Here is a 17793-nt window from a genome sequence, read left to right as displayed (position 1 = left end):
TCTGGGTTGTCAGTTCTGTTATATTGTCAGATAATTATGACCAGTTGTTATTAATCATAATAGAAAAATAGTATAATATAAGAAAGCAACAAAATATAAAATATTAGAAAAGTGTTTGCTATCAGATGATTTTTGTAAAGAAAAAAAACTGCATTTCTGTTGGTTCTTGAAGAGGTGAATAGCTGAAGAGAAGAACTGATGAATTTACAATATCAAAAGCCAAAGTAAACTGCTAGTTTTTTTGTGAAGTAACCATGGTGATGTAAAGCATCACCTTTCTTAGCAACATGCCTTAAGAAACAGATGTGAAAATTGTTATTCACTCAATTGAAGAAAGAGTGTCTTTTGTTAAATACAGTGATATTTGTTATGGTATAAACCAAGACATGCCATTGCTTCAAATATGAAGTATGTTACTACGTACAGCTTTAAGACAGACTGATCTGTGATAGAATTGAATGGGACTGTAAGGTATGCAAATCACAGTGCAAAAATGCTTTTATGCTTTTTCAGATCCATGCTATTCTGGACTCTTAGGCCACCTCTTTTTATCTTGAAGCCTTTGGAATACTTACAAGTTTTCTCTATGCACTTACAAGTGCTTATCAGCTACATCCTGTCTACATCCCTGCTGTCAAATGCAGCCATATAAATAATTACTTTCATAAATGAATTAAATTGTGTCTTAGAATTAGTTTATTTGGGGCTTTTGTACTTCTTACCAGAAACTTTATTCTTGAATTTTACTCTTTGAGTTACAAGAAGTGCTCTAATTCCATTCCATGCTAGTTTATACCTATTTGCTTTTATTATCTCCAGTAAACCCTTCTTTTCTTGCTGTTATTCGTCAGAAAGAAATGAATCCTGATCACATTCGTATTTCCTATTTCAGTTTGAAGTCTTTTATATGTATTACCCCAAAGGGGATTTCAGATGCGCCTTATTCTTTTATTTCCTGCTTCTACTGAAAATAACTATTACCTACTGCACATCAGTATACTCTAAAAACCTTTTTCTGTTCCACAGCCATAACATACTCATTACTTAAAGCCATCTTATATTGTATTATATGGTCATATCCATATCTTTATCTTCCTTTTGTCACTTCAGCTAATGATGTACCTGTTAAATAGCAATTCTTGGTTGTTGGATTGTTTTTTTTGTTTTTTTTTGTTTTTTTGTTTTTTTTTTTGGAAATGTGTTCTCTTGCACTTAGTACTGCCAAATTGCACTTCAATTATATTTGTCTTCAAAGTTTACAATTCCTTCTTTAGACATACTTTTGTAGCACCAGGATTGACTCAGTTACCAGTGCTGGCTGCTAATTTCAGTAATATGGGTAACGCTGAACAGCTGAAACTGTTGTGTAATCATCATTAAGTAGACTGAGAAGAAATGTGAATCAGGTCAGTTCCATGCCTGATCCTGGAAGGTCTTTACAGGTAGCGTCTTTCAAGCTCTGTTCAAGATAACCAGTTGTACTCCCTCTTTACAGAAGCCCAGATAGGTTAGAGCTATTACACATTTTTGTTTGAAAAAATGGAAGATTATTAGAGTAAGCTGGAATGATATACCAGTGATAAATTCATGATTAATTGTATCCCATTTTTCATATACATGCTCGCCTTTAACTTTCATTCAAAATAAATTACAAATCACTGAATATAAAAAAAGTTAATGGGCTTGTGATTGCACAGATCTCCTCTGTGCACTCATGCTTTTATCTCCAAAAATTATTGCAACCTTTGGAAATTCAAAGCACGAAATGGAAGGCTACTAGGCTCCCTCTTTGTACTAATGCCCATACCAAAAGTACAAAGGAGTTCTCACCATATATATTTTTTTAACATAGATAATGTGGCTCACAGAATCACTGAATGGTTAAGATTGGCAGGGACATCTACAGGTCTCTCATCCAGCCGTTCTGCTCAAGGAGGATCACCTAGACCATATCCAGGACCATGTCCACTGACTTTTGAATATCTTAAGGATAGAGACTCCATCAATTGTTAGTTAATAATGGCTTAGTTATTATAGCTGTATTTGAAAGTAGTAGTACCTGTCTGTCTCCTTGCTGTCTGAATTTCTTGCATATATAATATAATCTGCATCTGTTCTTCTTAGCTTAAGAAACTACTTGTGTAGACATTTTTTCCCATTATGTACATTATTTTTCTTTGAACAACAGTAAAATGTCAATTTGCTACACTATTGAACTATCTGGTTTTGTTCTGTAAGTAATTATGAGTGAAGTGCCATTTTAGTGAGCTTTTACGTAACGAAAGTTCTTTTAAAGCACATTGTGAACTTCCAGTTATTTTTCTGTTTGTTTTGTTTTCATTTATTTTACATACAGATGCTTTTGTTTATATCCTGAATCTTCTGTCACTTGTACCAGGCTTTATAGATTAATTTGATATTGTAAAACAGGTAGTTATTTATGGAATGTTCCTAAATCTGTCTCTAGTTTTATACAGTTTTAAGATAACAGATCTTTTCTTGAATCAATTCTACTAAAAAAAAAAACAAAAACAAATAAAAACAACAACAACAAAACAAAAAACAAAAAACAAAAGTGAGCTTTATAACCTGAAACCTGTGGGAAAGCAGTTCTTCCCAGCACTTTTCTCACTTTAGTATAGGACCTTAAGAAACCTAGAAATGACACAGTAAATTTTAATGTGTGTCTTATTCTATGTGAGGAATTTGTATTTTTACTTCATTTTTTTGCTAGCATTTCACACAAGAAATAGAGCATCAAAAGCAAGGCAGGGAAGATTTTAAATGGCCCTTGTCCCAATCTAAGAAGACACAGTGTACTCCAATACATCAGGAATGAATAAGACTTGGAAGGAGCAGAAGAGGAAGGAATGAGAAGGAAAGAATGGATGAGTAGTAAAGGATGTTCAGTTGAAGACTCTTAGATCATGTCTGTGGCATAAATAGTTTTTAAGCTGTTTGTGACGATTACCATAGAACTTCATTTCTGATTGGAATTTCTGATCATCATCTGAATAGTAACATGTCATAGTATCCATTTGTCTAATTATGGAACCCTAATTATTTTAAATACTTTAAAGTATAAGCATTCTCATGTAGCTGCCTGTGTTATAATGTTGTCCTCGGAACTATGAACACTTAATCTTCCACATCCAGCCTTTATTACAGTAGAAATGTGTTACAATTTTATACAAAAAAAAAAACCCAGAACAAACAAACAAACAAAAAAAACTTATCTAAAGCTTCTTGCTCTGCTAAGCAGTTGACTGTAACGGTATTCTATCACTATTATGAAAAAGGACTGTCTTCTTTCTCATATAGATTTTGCCTGATGCAGCTTGGCAAAGTGTCTTCACTGATGATACCATTCCAATATAATAAGACTTTTTTTTTTCTGTTCACTGTTCCCAGAAATATAACATATTTAAAACTGTATATAGTATACACTTAAATATATATACACATGTGTATTTGATGCACACATATTTTTTGTCAGAACAGTGAAAATGCTATGTCTGATTTTTTTTTGTTGAGAAAAAGCCAATTGAGGTAATCTTTTTGGACTTCAGCAAAGCTTTCAGTGCTGTTTTTCATAGTATCCTACTGAAGAATATGTTCTGCATAGAGTTGGACAAAAACATGGGTTAACAACTGCTGATAGGTCAGGCTTAAATGGTTCTAGTAAATGAAGTTATGTATCAGGCTGGCAGCTAGATACTAGTGCAGTTCCGCAGGGCTCAATTTTAGGGCCAGTTCTCTTTAATGTTTCCATAAATGATCTAGAACAGGGTTCAAATGCATACTGAGTAAGTTTGCAGATGACACTAAATTAGGGGAATTTGTTAATTCCCTCAGTGGAGAGAACCTACAGAGAGATCTTGACCAATTAGAAGGCTGGCCAATCAGTAATCACATTGAGTTCAAGAAAAGCAAGTGCTGGATTCTGTGGTGGGGGAAGAGCAACCCTGGCTATATGTTCAGACTGGGAGGATGAGAGGCTGGAGGGCAGTCCCACAGAGAGTGATCTTGGGCTCTGGCTGATGGCAAGTTAACATGTGCCTGGCCTCCAAAGAGCCAACCATGTCCTGAGGTGCACCAGGCCCAGCAGTGCCAGCGGGCAGGGAGAGGGGCCCCTCTGATCTGTGCTGTGCGGCCTCACCTCCAGCACTGTGTGAGTTGGGCAGAGGACATAAAGCTACTTCATGAGAGTGCCCACGTAATGCTATGAAGGTGATGAATATTCTAGAGGGAAAGATGTCCAAGGAGTGGCTGAGGCCTCTGAGTGTGCTCAGCGCAGAGCAGAGGAGCTGAGGGGAGGCCTGATGGCGACTGCAGCTCCTCACAGGGAGCAGAGGGCAGCGCTGAGCTCTGCGCTGTGTGACAGCAACAGGGCCCGAGCGAATGGCATGGAGCTGTGCTAGGGGAGGTGGGGGTTAGGGACAAGGTTTGCACCAGAGAGTAGTCAAGCCCTGAAACAGGCTGCACAGGGCAGTGGGCACAACCCCACTGGAGTTCAAGAAATGTTTGGACAGTGCTGTCAGGCACAGGGTTTGAATTTTGGGTGGTCCTTTGTGGACACAGGAGTTGAGGATAATGATCCTTATGAGTTCCTTCTAACTGAGGATACTTTGTGATTCTTGAGTAATGTCAGTTTTGCTATTAAAGTCACACTTTGCGGTAGTTGAGCTTTGACTGAGTTCATCTGCACTCTGTAAATTACTTCTGGGTTTTGTTTTGTTTTGTTTTCCAGTTAATAAAGCTGCAGAACAGAACTATTTACTGTGAAGAGCTGTATCAAAGACAAGAACATTTTCTTTGCGTTCGTGTTACAGTTATCGTGGCTTCCATAAGTCAGAAATTCTGCAACCCTGCTGGGGTGGGGTACAATATTTCTGGTTTTTGTATGGCTATTTTGTCTTTCACTGGCTTTGGAGACATGTAGCTGTGCTTAATTTTACTGATATTTTTTATTTTTTGTGATTCAGTATTATTGTAGGCAACCTGTTTTCTTACTTCACTTTCATTTCTGGGTATAGGGTGTAGTCTGTCTCACTTACTAGAATTTTTTTCGGCACTTCAAATAAGACTAGAAAATTGATGCACCTAAATTCAAGCACTGATCTTCAAAATTTTGTTTGCTTGCTATTGTTTTCTTGATATTATGAATCTCTATAGACACTTTGGATTTTGACATTTATTTTACTGATTATCAGAAGTTCTGCTTTTTGCCTGTCTTGACACACAGGAGGAACTGCATGCCAACCTCTTCCCAAAGCCACACAGTGATTCACATGGTAGACACTTTTCTACGTATCTTCTCCAGAGGCCTCAATTTAGAAGGCATTCTTTGAACATGTCTAATGAACTGAGATCTGCATGTGATACAGGAGTAGCTACCAGGCTGTTTTAAGAGCCAGCTGTGCTAGGTGGTTGTTTGCATTTTTATAGTATTTGAAGTTTTAGAATGTGATACTCACAGCACAGCTCTGTCCAACTCCTAACAAGTTTTTTCGTTTGTCTGTCTCCTGTTGTTTTCACAAAGTGTACTAATCACTAATCTGTAGACTGCCCCTGAAATGGCAGGCAGTTTATGTCAGCCTTCTCTCTCCTGTTGATGTTTCGTGGAATTCATAGTAACCAAGAAGAGGAAATTGAATACAAGTGATTTTCAAGCATGCTGCTCTAGTTAAGGTTGAAGTCCTCCTCAGCTAGGAAAGGATGCTTTCTTCTAGTCCCTGCTTTAATGTTTTTATATTTCATGAATATTTCTGGGAAAAAATAAATGCAGTATTCCACGGAATTTGGACCAGAACCATTGAATCCTGGTTATGATGCAAAAGATCTGACATATTCATTATCATTCTCATTTTGCTTTCTACATTTCAGCCAGAGGTGCAGATCTTCCTTCTCTGTCTTCCGTTAGGTTTCTAGTTGAGATTTAGGGTACACAAAACTTGTGTTAAAAAAAAAAAAGTGGAACAGGGAGTTTTACACAAGTTTGTTTGATAACACTACATGTGGCAAACCTTCTTACTCTGCAGCAGAGCTTCTCTTAAAACTAACCTAAACATTATCATATATGAATCAAGTAGTAATATAGTTGCATAAATAAAAAAGGAAATCTACTTTTATGAAGTTACAACACACAAAAGTTTTAACTTTATACAGCAGTCATCAGCCAGCTTGTTTGTTTCTAAGCATTTTAAAACGACCATCTTGAGAAAATAACAGTTCAATTGTACGAACATAAATATATTCTACTATTTTTCCTTAATAACATTTCTGACACATATACTGACATTTTACTGGAATATTCATTTTATATTTATACCAATATTTTTTCAGTGCACACCAAAATGTGGCCCCGGATTTAAACATCGAATTGTTCTGTGCAAAAGCAGCGATCTTTTAAAAACTTTTCCAGCTGCTCAGTGTCAAGAAGAGAGCAAACCTCCAGTCCGCATTCGCTGTAGTTTAGGTCGATGTCCTCCTCCTCGCTGGGTTACTGGAGACTGGGGACAGGTAAGATACTCCATACAGATATTTATTGCCATTAATCCATCAGTCTATCACCTTCTAAGGGTGAAAATGTTTCTGAAAATGAATAAGTCGTTTCCATGACTGAAGTAAAAACTTCTTCTGTTTGTCTAAGATTGAAATATGATGCTAGGTAATAGTTTGCTGAACAATAAAGGATTACTGAGAATAATTTAATTTCTACTGGATGAGTTTCTGTATGTGTTTTTTATAAATAAACCAGTTCTTACTACTATTTTATGAAAATGGAGTTTATGATACAGCAATATTTCAAGCTTCTGTATTTTTAAAACATGTAGAATTTAGTTTGTGAGCTGATGGAATACAAAGCCATTTACAATATTTGTATGTTGTGTACAGAAAGATATATAGCAGGCAAAAAAAAAAAAGCTTTATGATCTTACATAAAATATGCTTAATTATTGAAGATGTAAGTTGTTACAGCTCAGACTGAATTGTGCTGCCAATTATGTGGTGTTTCTAAACAAGGTACACTGAGTTTCTTTCTTTTTGCTTCTTACTTATGATCAATGACCTATTAAATAATAAGTTGGTATTTTTTAAGTTTCTTTCTCTGTAGAGAAAATAAATGAGTAAAAGCCAGTAATGAGAATAATTTAGCTTAACTAACCAGGGGACAGTCATTTGTCTTACTACAGTCAAATTAATTTGCAGTCCATATTTTCTTTCATGCTGCTTGTCCAGACACTTATTTTTCATAAATTTATGTAAGTCTTGGAACAAGACTGTTTAATTGTTGAAATTTAAAAAGTATTGAAACCACAAAATATTTCTATTTGAAAGATACTTGTCTTTGTACTTAAAAAAGTCCTTTAGCAGATTCGAATTCTTGTCCTTTATTTTATTTCTCTTTGTTCTAAAGTAAACGCTTTCTCTCTTGAAAATATACAAGTAAGCTCTAGTGTTATATGTGAAATAACGTAAGCTATGTATTCCTTCCTCAACTCTGACCTGTTTTGTAAGCTGATTGGATTGTTTCATTTTCATTTAGAGACATACATGCTTATTTTGTTAAATAGAAAAATCCTAAATATTTTATGGAAATTGTTTCCTGTATTCACCAAATCTCTCCAGATGCCTTTTTAAAACTTAGTGTATGTGTACTGTTCCTGATTCTTTCATTTATCTTGTTTTATATTTAAAAAATGGATCCACATCATTTCACTTTTGTGTATATTTTATCTTCAGTGTTCTGCACAGTGTGGTCTTGGGCAACAGATGCGAACAGTACAGTGCCTCTCGTATACCGGACAAGCATCCAGTGAGTGTTCAGAAACACACAGACCTCCATCAATGCAACAGTGTGAAAGTAAATGTGACAGTACTCCCATTTCCAACACAGAAGGTAAGTTTACTATCTCAGTATAGTTTAATCTGGGAAGAATGAAGTAACTTGATCAGTACTACTGTATTCTTTTATTAATAAAACTGTACTTGTATTATTGCCCAGTCTATGACTTAATTTTTTGCAATTATTTTCTGATTAGTCATTGTTGTTCCAAGATGAAGTCAGTGAGAAGCTAAACATAGGTTTTTTGTTTAAAAATAAGCAAGTTACATATATAGCCACAGACAAAATACTGTAATTTTGTACCGTTTATTTTCCAGTCTCTTATTGTTTAAATGGAAATGTACATAAAAACAGGGGAGGGTGATATACTTCTTAGTCCACTGAATTTGTACCTCCTCCATCAGTGATTAGCCTAATAAAAAGTAATAATTGCACAGTCATTGAAAAACTGGGACTCTAGATTTAATGCTACATGGTGCTACAATTCTGTTTGAATACTTTGACTTTTCAGCTTATTCTAATTTTAACGTTTAATTTCCTGGATCCAGAAAACAGTCGGTCAAATGGAGATATTATGATGAAACAAAGCATACAAAAATCTTACCAGAAATACACTGATGATTGTCTATGAGAATGTTAATTTATAGTTCTGAGGCTTATCATCCCTTGTTGTTATTTGAAATACGTCTTCATAATAGACTTGTCCTTGATTACTTTAATTTCCATTTTTATGATGTGCTCAGAAGTAATCTTTAGACAATTAGTATCAATCTAGGAAACTTTCTATCCTATGAAACTCAAAAACTGTTATTTTATTTCTAGACATAGATAGCATCTCTTTTCCAAAGAAAGAAAAGTACTTTTATGACGGCATGATTAAGTCTTGGTCTCCCCTTAATTTCAAGATGAAGACTGGATATAATTATTTATTGTCACTACATTAGTAATTTTTTTTATTTATCAGGAAAATACACTGATCTCCTATAGATGGATGCCATCAGGCAGTTTCTTTGTCTGTGTATGGACTCTGGGTGTTCATAGACTTTAAAGCTGAGCTTTACAGGGTAACTGTACAAAACAAGGTTGTTGGCAATAGTGTTTTTCAGGGACTGCTCCTTCACTGGAAAAGATCTGGGATTTGCGGTGTTCCAGATGGACGTCTGCTCTTTGGCCTGCAGTTTAAGTTGGCCAGTTACATATTAACAACTATATAACCTTGTTAGCACAGTTCTTTACTTGAGCTAATAAAATCTAGGAGGAATTAAGAAGATACAACACAATGTTGTCAAATAGATATGTTCTCAACAGTCACACTGCCACTTCGCATCTTTTGTTTCACGTTCATGGTATTTACTGGAAGCCACTGATTATTTGTAAGCAATTAAGTGACTCAAGTGACTCAAGTAAATGCAGTCTCAAAATTCACTTAAGAACTTCAAAATTCAAAGGAACCCAACTGCAATCCACAAACTACTAAGAGTGCCTTATTCCAAAATACGACAAAAAAAGTGTTTTCAAGTTATTTTTAAAATATTTTTTGCAAGCATTTTAAGTATATATCCTAATTTATTAACATTTTTGAGCTACTGTATTTGCAAAGCAGTATGCAGGTATCGCACATTTTCTGCTTATACATTTGGTCTTAAAAATCCTTAGACAGAAGAGAAGCTGACATCTTTTCTTTTAATAAGGTCTCACTCGTTAGGCACCGAAGCACTTTTTTTTTTGCATACTAGAAATTATAGAAAGTTTTTAACATTTCAAGAACTGACTAATCCAAAAGAGCACAGTGGATCTCAGATCTTTTGAAAATAAAGTCTCCCTGGAGACATTCAAGACCAGCCTAGCTGTGGCTCTGGGCAGCCTGGTCTGGTTGTTGGTGACCCTGCCCACAGCAAGGGTTGAAACTTGATGATCTTTGAGGTCCTTTTGAACCCAGGCCATTCTCTGATTCAGTGAAAAGGACATGCTATGCCTTTATGTACACCTCTGTTTCTCTTCGGTACAGTGGGTTGTCTACTTTGTACCTGTATTTTGAGCTCCAGGGAAGGAAAGTTCTGCCCCTTGGGAGTGCATGTATGTAGCAGAGCATATCTGTTTGCACATACAGCCTGTGTTCAAATGCTACCCACTAGCACTGCCTTGTGCTTTGGGTCCCACAGTTAGAAAGAAATACCTTCAACCACTTGATCAGTGGTTTGCAGCTGAGGGGATTACTTTCCTGTCTAAAAGCTTGTTGTGGTTTCATGGTTGTGCTAACTCAAGATAAGAATGTACATATTTTTCAGGAAGCTTGAGTTCCTCCACTGAATATTGTTAATTTTGGTCCAGCTTGGAAGCACTTTCTTAGGGAAAGTATAGGTTGTTCACATAAAATAATAGTAAAAAATTTAGGGATATGGTATTAGTAAAATAAAATGAGGATCTATCTTGTGACACTAAACATCTCCTTTAACTTTTTTTTCACTAAACTCTTCACTGGAGATTTAAAACACTGTAGACAACATTTTGAAGCAAACATTGTAGCATTAGATATGCCCTACAGACAGCATGGAACACGATTTTAAATTTATTCAGAACGATTTTATTTTTTAAGTCTGCTGAATCTAGACTGCTGAAGGTCACCTGAAACTTCACCTAATAAACAGTATAATCTAATTTTGTGTTATTTCAGTTCTCTTGCATTTTGTGTAGTGTGCCTTCATGATCTCTCTAGTTTAGAAGGCACAGTGACATTCTGTACTTTTATAATTTTTTAATGGGATACGTGGTGTTATAATATTGTCTGATCTGACCACAACGTTCGGGAAAGAAGACATTAATATATGTAGTTTACTGCAATTTACTAACAGTAGTTACTAGTAACAAAAAACATTTTGCTGACCCTTTTTCATTGAATTACAGTGAAAAATAGGTTACTTTGTCACCCACTGTATCTATTTCAAAACTGATTTTTAAAACACAAGCTGTGGGCACCTCCCAGGATATTGTCTTACTTTTGTCCAAATGACAGTGGCTGAACAGTGTTCAGATTAGTCAAGAAGAAGAAAAATTTAAAGGAATATGAAGCAGGATAATTCCAAATCCTACTTTTAGCAAAAATGCAGTTACAGCTTTACCTGTGTTTAACTAAAAGCAATGTGTGAGATTGTTTTTAAGATTATGTGAACTTTTACATGTCATCAAGATCAAGCAAACCTTTTTATTCCTCGCTTTTTATAATTTACTGTCTGTCTCTCTCATGTTCTCAGTCTTCATAAACATGAGGACTGAAATATTTCTGGAATATGTTTGTCCTCTTTTGGAAAGAAGTTTCAAAATAAAATAGTGAGTGGATGCAGTTGCTGATAGAGAAATATCTCTATACTTCAACTAGCTACCTGCAATTTTTTTTCTCCTGACATCCAACTCTCAAATTGAGAATTAAAAATACTTTTGCATACAAAACAGTTAAGTAAAATTACTGTATCTGTGTTAATAAAATGAAAATTTAAATCATTTCATGCCTCTACTTGTCTAGCTAAAAGCATGCACATTGCCATGATAAGAAATACCATTCAGTATTAGTACCATTAAGGGCACTTAGGTACCCTTAAGTTCAGACTCACATAGGTTTTCCTAGGTTCAAATGTTAAAAGCTGTTATCTTAACACTGTCTTTTTAGGATGTGAAATATGTACATAGAGGGAAAAAAAATAGGAATAACTGAAGGATTGTACATCCTGTTTGGGTTTGTTTCACTACTACTTTTTGATTTTCCTATCTGTTTGGTGTGGGTGGATGTTGTCTTTTTCATACTTTGCTTGCAGACACCTGGTAATCAAGGACTTTTTTCTGTTAGGCCTTGTAACAACAGAATCCTGGCCCCCAAATCTTCACTTCTAGATAAGAAATCAGTACAAAATATGAAAATGGTTAAAATACTGCTAGGCCCTCTCCTTTTTATTCATATGTTCATAGCTGTTGTAATTCGAGAAATGTTGCAAAGGAAACCGGTATCAAATGCAACATTACAGTGTTTTTTGAGATAAATTATTTTCTGATAAATTCATCTAATTTCATTCTTCCCACATCATTTTTGCAACTTTAACTTGTGGGTTTTGCTTTTTCTCGTTATACATCTCTTCCATCTTCCTACCTATGAAGCAAAGCTCTTTGCCGAAGTCAGTCTGGAAGACAATATGCAAATACTTTTAACTGGAGATACAAATCCTATCTCAGACTTCTACCAGAACATTTACTTCATTGTAGTGCAAATTTGCAGTAGATTGCAGTAGCAACATTTCAGCTGTATAACCTGAATGTACCACGGAGCTCTCAGATTAAGCCCTATCTCCAGCTATATCAGAGTAAGAACTGGACATAGACCAAACCATTCTGTTCCCTATTACCGCCTTCTTTCTACAGAAAGGAAATTGGGCCAAAGGAGAAGCATGGTATATTCCAGCACTGCTCATGTAATGTAATGTGACAAGTCACTTTACGTACCACTTGTACAGGATGGAAATGCAGGAATCCTTCCTCTATGTGGCAGACAGAATTCTTCTTCTCTTCCTGGGAAAGTTACCTGCCACTGTAGCTGCAGAGGTAGTAATCCCAGCTTACAGGGAAAATGCAAGTATTAAAAAAACCTCTTACTTGTCTATTGTAGGCCTTAAAATGACTTTTGTGTAAAAGAAAGTGTGGATATGTGGAACCAAGCCTAGAGTATAATCCAAAATTCAGTCAAGTCACTGAAGTCACGCTGTTTGTGCCATTATTCATAACACTCTTTGCTTTCCCCATCCCTGTTCACTGCTATGCATACAATATTTCAAGGCTTCTTACAAATTCACAGGCATGGTACCAAATATTGCAAGTCGTATTAGAGTTTGGATAACCTCTGATGAATAAAGTAACTCCTGAGAAAGAAGCTATAAAAGTATTGTGTCATATTTCCTACCTGCCTAGGATAGTCATTTATCCCAATAAATGCTAATTCTTTCAAGACAAAGTGGGCACACTTGTAAATGCCTGGGAGATAAGCCCTGCAAACATTTTTATGGCTTTGTAAAATACATGGTTTGTGTACTACAATGGATAAGGAAAAGTATAGCATGGTGGATGGATAGAGCAGGAATGTGTTAAATCTCAAATTTTCTTTATTTCTAATTTTTTTTCTTTTTTTCTTTTTAATCTTTAATGCCTTTAATTATTAGAGTGCAAAGATGTGAACAAAGTGGCATATTGCCCACTGGTGCTGAAGTTCAAGTTCTGCAGTCGTGCATACTTCAGACAGATGTGCTGCAAGACCTGCCAAGGACACTGACCCACAGAAAGCATGAGAATGTGCCTTGTTATTATCATTGTGGAAGAGTGTCTATTGAAGAGAGCCACACAGCGGAATAAGATTGACGTCCTTGGAAATGCATTACCCTGTGGAAAACGTAACCACTGGTCAGCCCCAGCTGACAGGATTTCAATATTATTTTAACTTCTGTGAAGTGGGATTTATTCATCCAAAGTGCTGGACACAGTATAAGGAGGGCATGCCAAATTGGAAAGATCCACATAACACATATAGAATAGCTTACTGTGGAACATTTTGTGTTCTTTTGACTCAATCCAATAGTCTGTTTACCTCCTTGGACCATTAAAATAATTTTTATTATGGACTTAGCAATGACACTGAATCCATTTGTATTTAAAACTGTTTAAAATGTAGCTGTTATGACTTGGTCTACTATGGAAGTAAAGAAGAATCAAAAAAATGTTAAGTCATAGCTTAAAAATGAAAACTATTTTATCTCATGACACAGCACCACAATTTAAATTATAGAATGAGTTTGGAAATGTTATTTAAGGAGCAGAAATTAAAAAAAAAAATGTATTTTTTCTTCCATCTAATATTTTCATTCCATCCAATTCCCTTTGGAGTAATCCATATTTCCTGAACACTGCTGTGAGCCACATATAAAGCTATACTCAGTAGAACAACCATGAGGGACTTTATTTTAAAAGGTGCAACAGTTATTGCAGTGGTGCATGAAGTACAAGTATGCTATGAAATGAAATGAAATCTGCATTGCAGTTTTATAACCTTTGTACAAGTGAAACCAAGGTGTCCACTAAAAGGGAACATATTTCAATTCCATAGGGGAGGCAGACTCCAATAGTAGTGAAGACTGTATTGCCAGCTCTTTCACTACTACTGTACAGCTTGCTTAGAATGTAAGACTTTGACTCCAGTGCACTTTTGTTTACATCACTATCTACAAAGAAGAAGGAATTTAGTGGGCATCCAGATCTGTTTTATATGTTACTTTTGATTCTCCAAGACCAAGAAGTATCAGTGTGAAAGATAAGCCTACTGTGTAATAACAACTATACTTTGCAAAGCTGAAAGTTAAATGGATTCCAGATGTTCCCTTCTTTGATACTGTAATGGAAGGGTATTTGTTTATGAGGAAGAATATGTGAGTCTGCTGTTCAGGAGACCATATCATAGTAGACAAGGTTACAACCAAAGACTTGTGGGGATATATAGATTCTGTTAAAATGAGAAGTCAGGAATGTGCTTGAGCTGGGGTACATGCCAGGCTATTAGGGGTAAGGCACACTGGAAAAGGGGTGGCTAGAAAATAAGTCTGGCCACCTTGACCTGAATGGCCAAGTACACATTTCAAGCTGGATCATATTTAAAGCTTGAGGCAGCTTTCAGTATGAGACTGGAAGAAAATCCTGTCTCTGGATTAGTAGCTAGATTCCATATGATTTTAACTATTTCAACTATTCTGCTGCCATAAATCCACTTCATATTAACATAATTTTAATACTCACCAATTACCTTACATTTTTAAATGTGAAACCAAACTACTTAGTCAATTCATATTCAAGAATTAGAAGAGCAAAATGTCATACTCTTCTTCCCCTTCACTTCTCAGTTACAGACTCAACAAGGAGATTAAAAAAGTGGGTACTAGTTTATATTAATGTTGTACTTGAACACTTGCAGTTTGCAGCAGGTACTTGATGAATGTGCTTTTTGTGTCCAACTATGTCTCCTTTGTTGTAGTGCAATTAAAATTATATGAACAATAACGTGTTACAAATTCTAACTCAAATAGCACTTTTTAAAAACAAGTACACTTTTCAGTGAAAAATAATTTCAGAATATGATGAGATTGAAGTGTATCAGTATATTTTACCAATAACAAGCCAAAAGTGTTGCACAGTATTTACTAATGTGAATTAACATGGAGAAGTAGATACTATTAAGAGGACTCGTACTATGAAATCCCCCTACTATACTGACAATCTCTCAGTGGGGTTTTGTATAATCCACATATTCATTACCATGAAAATTTTGTCATCTGCTACCTCTTGCCAGTATTTTATTATGCCTGTGACAAGTGGAACTCATTTTCAGTTGGCTTGCCTTTATTCATGTATGCTTATCTGCTGCTCTCATCACTATGTAAACAACTCCTGTTAAAACTGACACCAGTAAACAGCCTTTGGGAGTTGCACATATGGATCAGGGGCAGTTTATAGTCCTTCTCAGTTAAGTGAATCAGCTTTCTACGTTCTTTTGACAAAACACCTTGGTGCTAGCATGCCCTGGTTAAGTCAAAATACAATAAAAGGGAAAGGCATTGCTATGGCATTCTCTAAGCAAGAGGCCTCTCTGTATCAGGGTCCGGTTTTCTCCAGGGCATGTTTGTGTTTATCAGATAATGTGTCTTTTCAGTTAATAAGAAAAGGGTTTTTTATATACATATTTTTTACCTCACCTAGGGCATGAAAATGGTAAGGAGTGTTTCCAAAGACACATTTTGCTCTCTTACTGGTGCTACAACACTAGGAAGTCCCGTGTTTACTCAATGTAACAGCTCTGAGGCTGGAATTTAAAGAACTCCCTGGAGCAACATTGCATTGTATTGTTAAAGGGAACAAAACAGAATGTATGTGGATTTACAAACTAAGCAACACTTCAGACAAATTCAAAGAAAAATAATTGGTTTCCACAGCACAGTTCATTGCTGCTGCTACGCTGTAGCCAACTATGTAATCTAAGCTAAATAGTGTTATATTCCTAAATAGTGACAATAGGACTATTTGTACAGGCTATAAATATGACAGGCCTAGAATCAAATACAGATTACAGATACATTAATACAGAAATCAGTCTGGTGCCAGTACTTTCACTGAGCAATTCTATCAGATGAAGAAGATCAAAACAAAGAAAAATCTACAGATTAACCCCTTAAGGTGTGTACACCCCAAAATAGGCCATTTTGTTAGGAACTTTGTAATGGAGTGAATGTTACATAGATATCCTTAATAATACAGACTGAAATTACCTTTGTATTATTGTGATTAGTTGCTTATTATTTTATACTCAGTATTAATGTGGTACACTGTTACTTTATTATTATTATTTTTTGCTTTTGTAAATTATATTCTAATTTATTGTCATGTTTCTTAACACTTGTTGTACATGCAATCTTCTGCTTTTAATGAAAACAAAAATATTGTAACACTTGATGCAGTGAAATTCCACACCAGGCACAGATTTGTTTTTAACATAGACAATTTAGTAAAATAAAACTGCAGCTTTTAAGAATGATACCCATGGTACTGTTGTCTGACTTGCAGTTGCTATAATTCTGTAAGCTTAATGTTTGCCTCATCAAATGCATCAAAATATATATACGAGATATTTTCTTTCATCTATACATTATGTCAGAATTCTGTCATTCAGCACTTTGTCATTCATAAGCAAAAGAGTAAGGAAAAGGAAAAGTCAAGAATATGATTGTGTACATTATTAAATAATATTTTAGCCTAAGCAATAAATGTAGATCAAGAATGAGATTAATGGCAGCAAAATATCCTGTACTTCTTGGAATTATTTCATTACCAGTCAGTCAACAATAACAATAAAATGTCCTTCTTGAATTGAGCTTTTAAGGTTTTATCTGAAGTTTATCAGAAACCATAAATATAGGGAACAGAGTCATTTCAGAGGACTTGGTGCCTAGGTTATTGTTGTTGAGAGATGCTTCTTTTTCTTACACGATACAGTTAAAATATCCTCTATTGAAATCTGTGATAAAATCCTGTAGAATATTTTCTGTTTCTCTAGAATACCTTTTGTTTTCATTAAAATAATTTCTCTTAGTATGAGTTAGAGGCACAAGAAATTACGGAAACGTAAATATTTTGACGAGGCATTTGATAATCTTGGCTTTTTTTATTTATTTTATTCTGTTTACTAAAGAGGATTCAAAAAACAACTGCATATTTCAAAGGTACCAATATTTCAATCTACTATCAAGTATTAGTATTGCCTTTCAGTTCATAAATAAAAGATGGAATAGTCTTAGTAAATTGGCATAATAACAGTTTCCTCTGTGATTCCAAAATGGCTGGCATCTCCCCTGTCCATTCACACTACAAAGTATTACTTCATAGTCTTCCCACTATTCAGTTTTCAGTATTCTTTCCCTCTGGAGCAATTGTGTTTTGGATTACCACAAGAAGCTACATATACACTGAAATATATGCTTTTGTGTTTCCCTCTCTTTTTCTACTTCTGCTACCTTATACCTAACATCACCTAAGCTAACTACATAGTTCCTAGCACACAAAGATCCCTTCAGTTTTCTTAAGTGCACTCTTGCTACATCCAGAACTTCATTCTAGAACCAATCCTGCTATCACAATTCTCTGTTACACTCTTTTACTGTATTTTATTTCTTGTAGGGGCCATCTTTCATTAGATACCATTTTTACCTGAGGTTCTGCTTAGCCTCTCTCAGATTTCCCTTCTATCTCCCCAAATTGTTCCTTCATTAATAAAACCCCCAATTGTATTTAATCTCTTAGAAAGACTTTTAAGTACCCTCTCTAGAATGCTGAACAGCCCTTGATTGTTTAGCTGATCTTTTTTATTGTTTTTT

General features: G+C 35.3%; 1 protein-coding gene across 1 annotated transcript in view; it reads left to right on the top strand.

Annotated features, from left to right (window-relative positions):
• The window catches only part of ADAMTS6 (ADAM metallopeptidase with thrombospondin type 1 motif 6), a 246452-nt gene extending 229995 nt beyond the window's left edge, over positions 1-16457 (top strand). Inside the window, 3 exon segments of the mRNA XM_031557249.1 lie at positions 6346-6522; positions 7747-7903; positions 13048-16457. Of these exon segments, the coding sequence (XP_031413109.1) occupies positions 6346-6522; positions 7747-7903; positions 13048-13157 (444 nt within the window). The 3' untranslated portion in view covers positions 13158-16457.
• The last annotated feature ends 1336 nt before the right edge of the window (positions 16458-17793 follow it).

The sequence above is a fragment of the Meleagris gallopavo genome, chromosome Z (genome assembly GCF_000146605.3).
Source record: "Meleagris gallopavo isolate NT-WF06-2002-E0010 breed Aviagen turkey brand Nicholas breeding stock chromosome Z, Turkey_5.1, whole genome shotgun sequence".
Lineage (NCBI taxonomy): Eukaryota > Metazoa > Chordata > Aves > Galliformes > Phasianidae > Meleagris > Meleagris gallopavo.
This window is presented reverse-complemented; position numbering and strand designations above follow the sequence as displayed.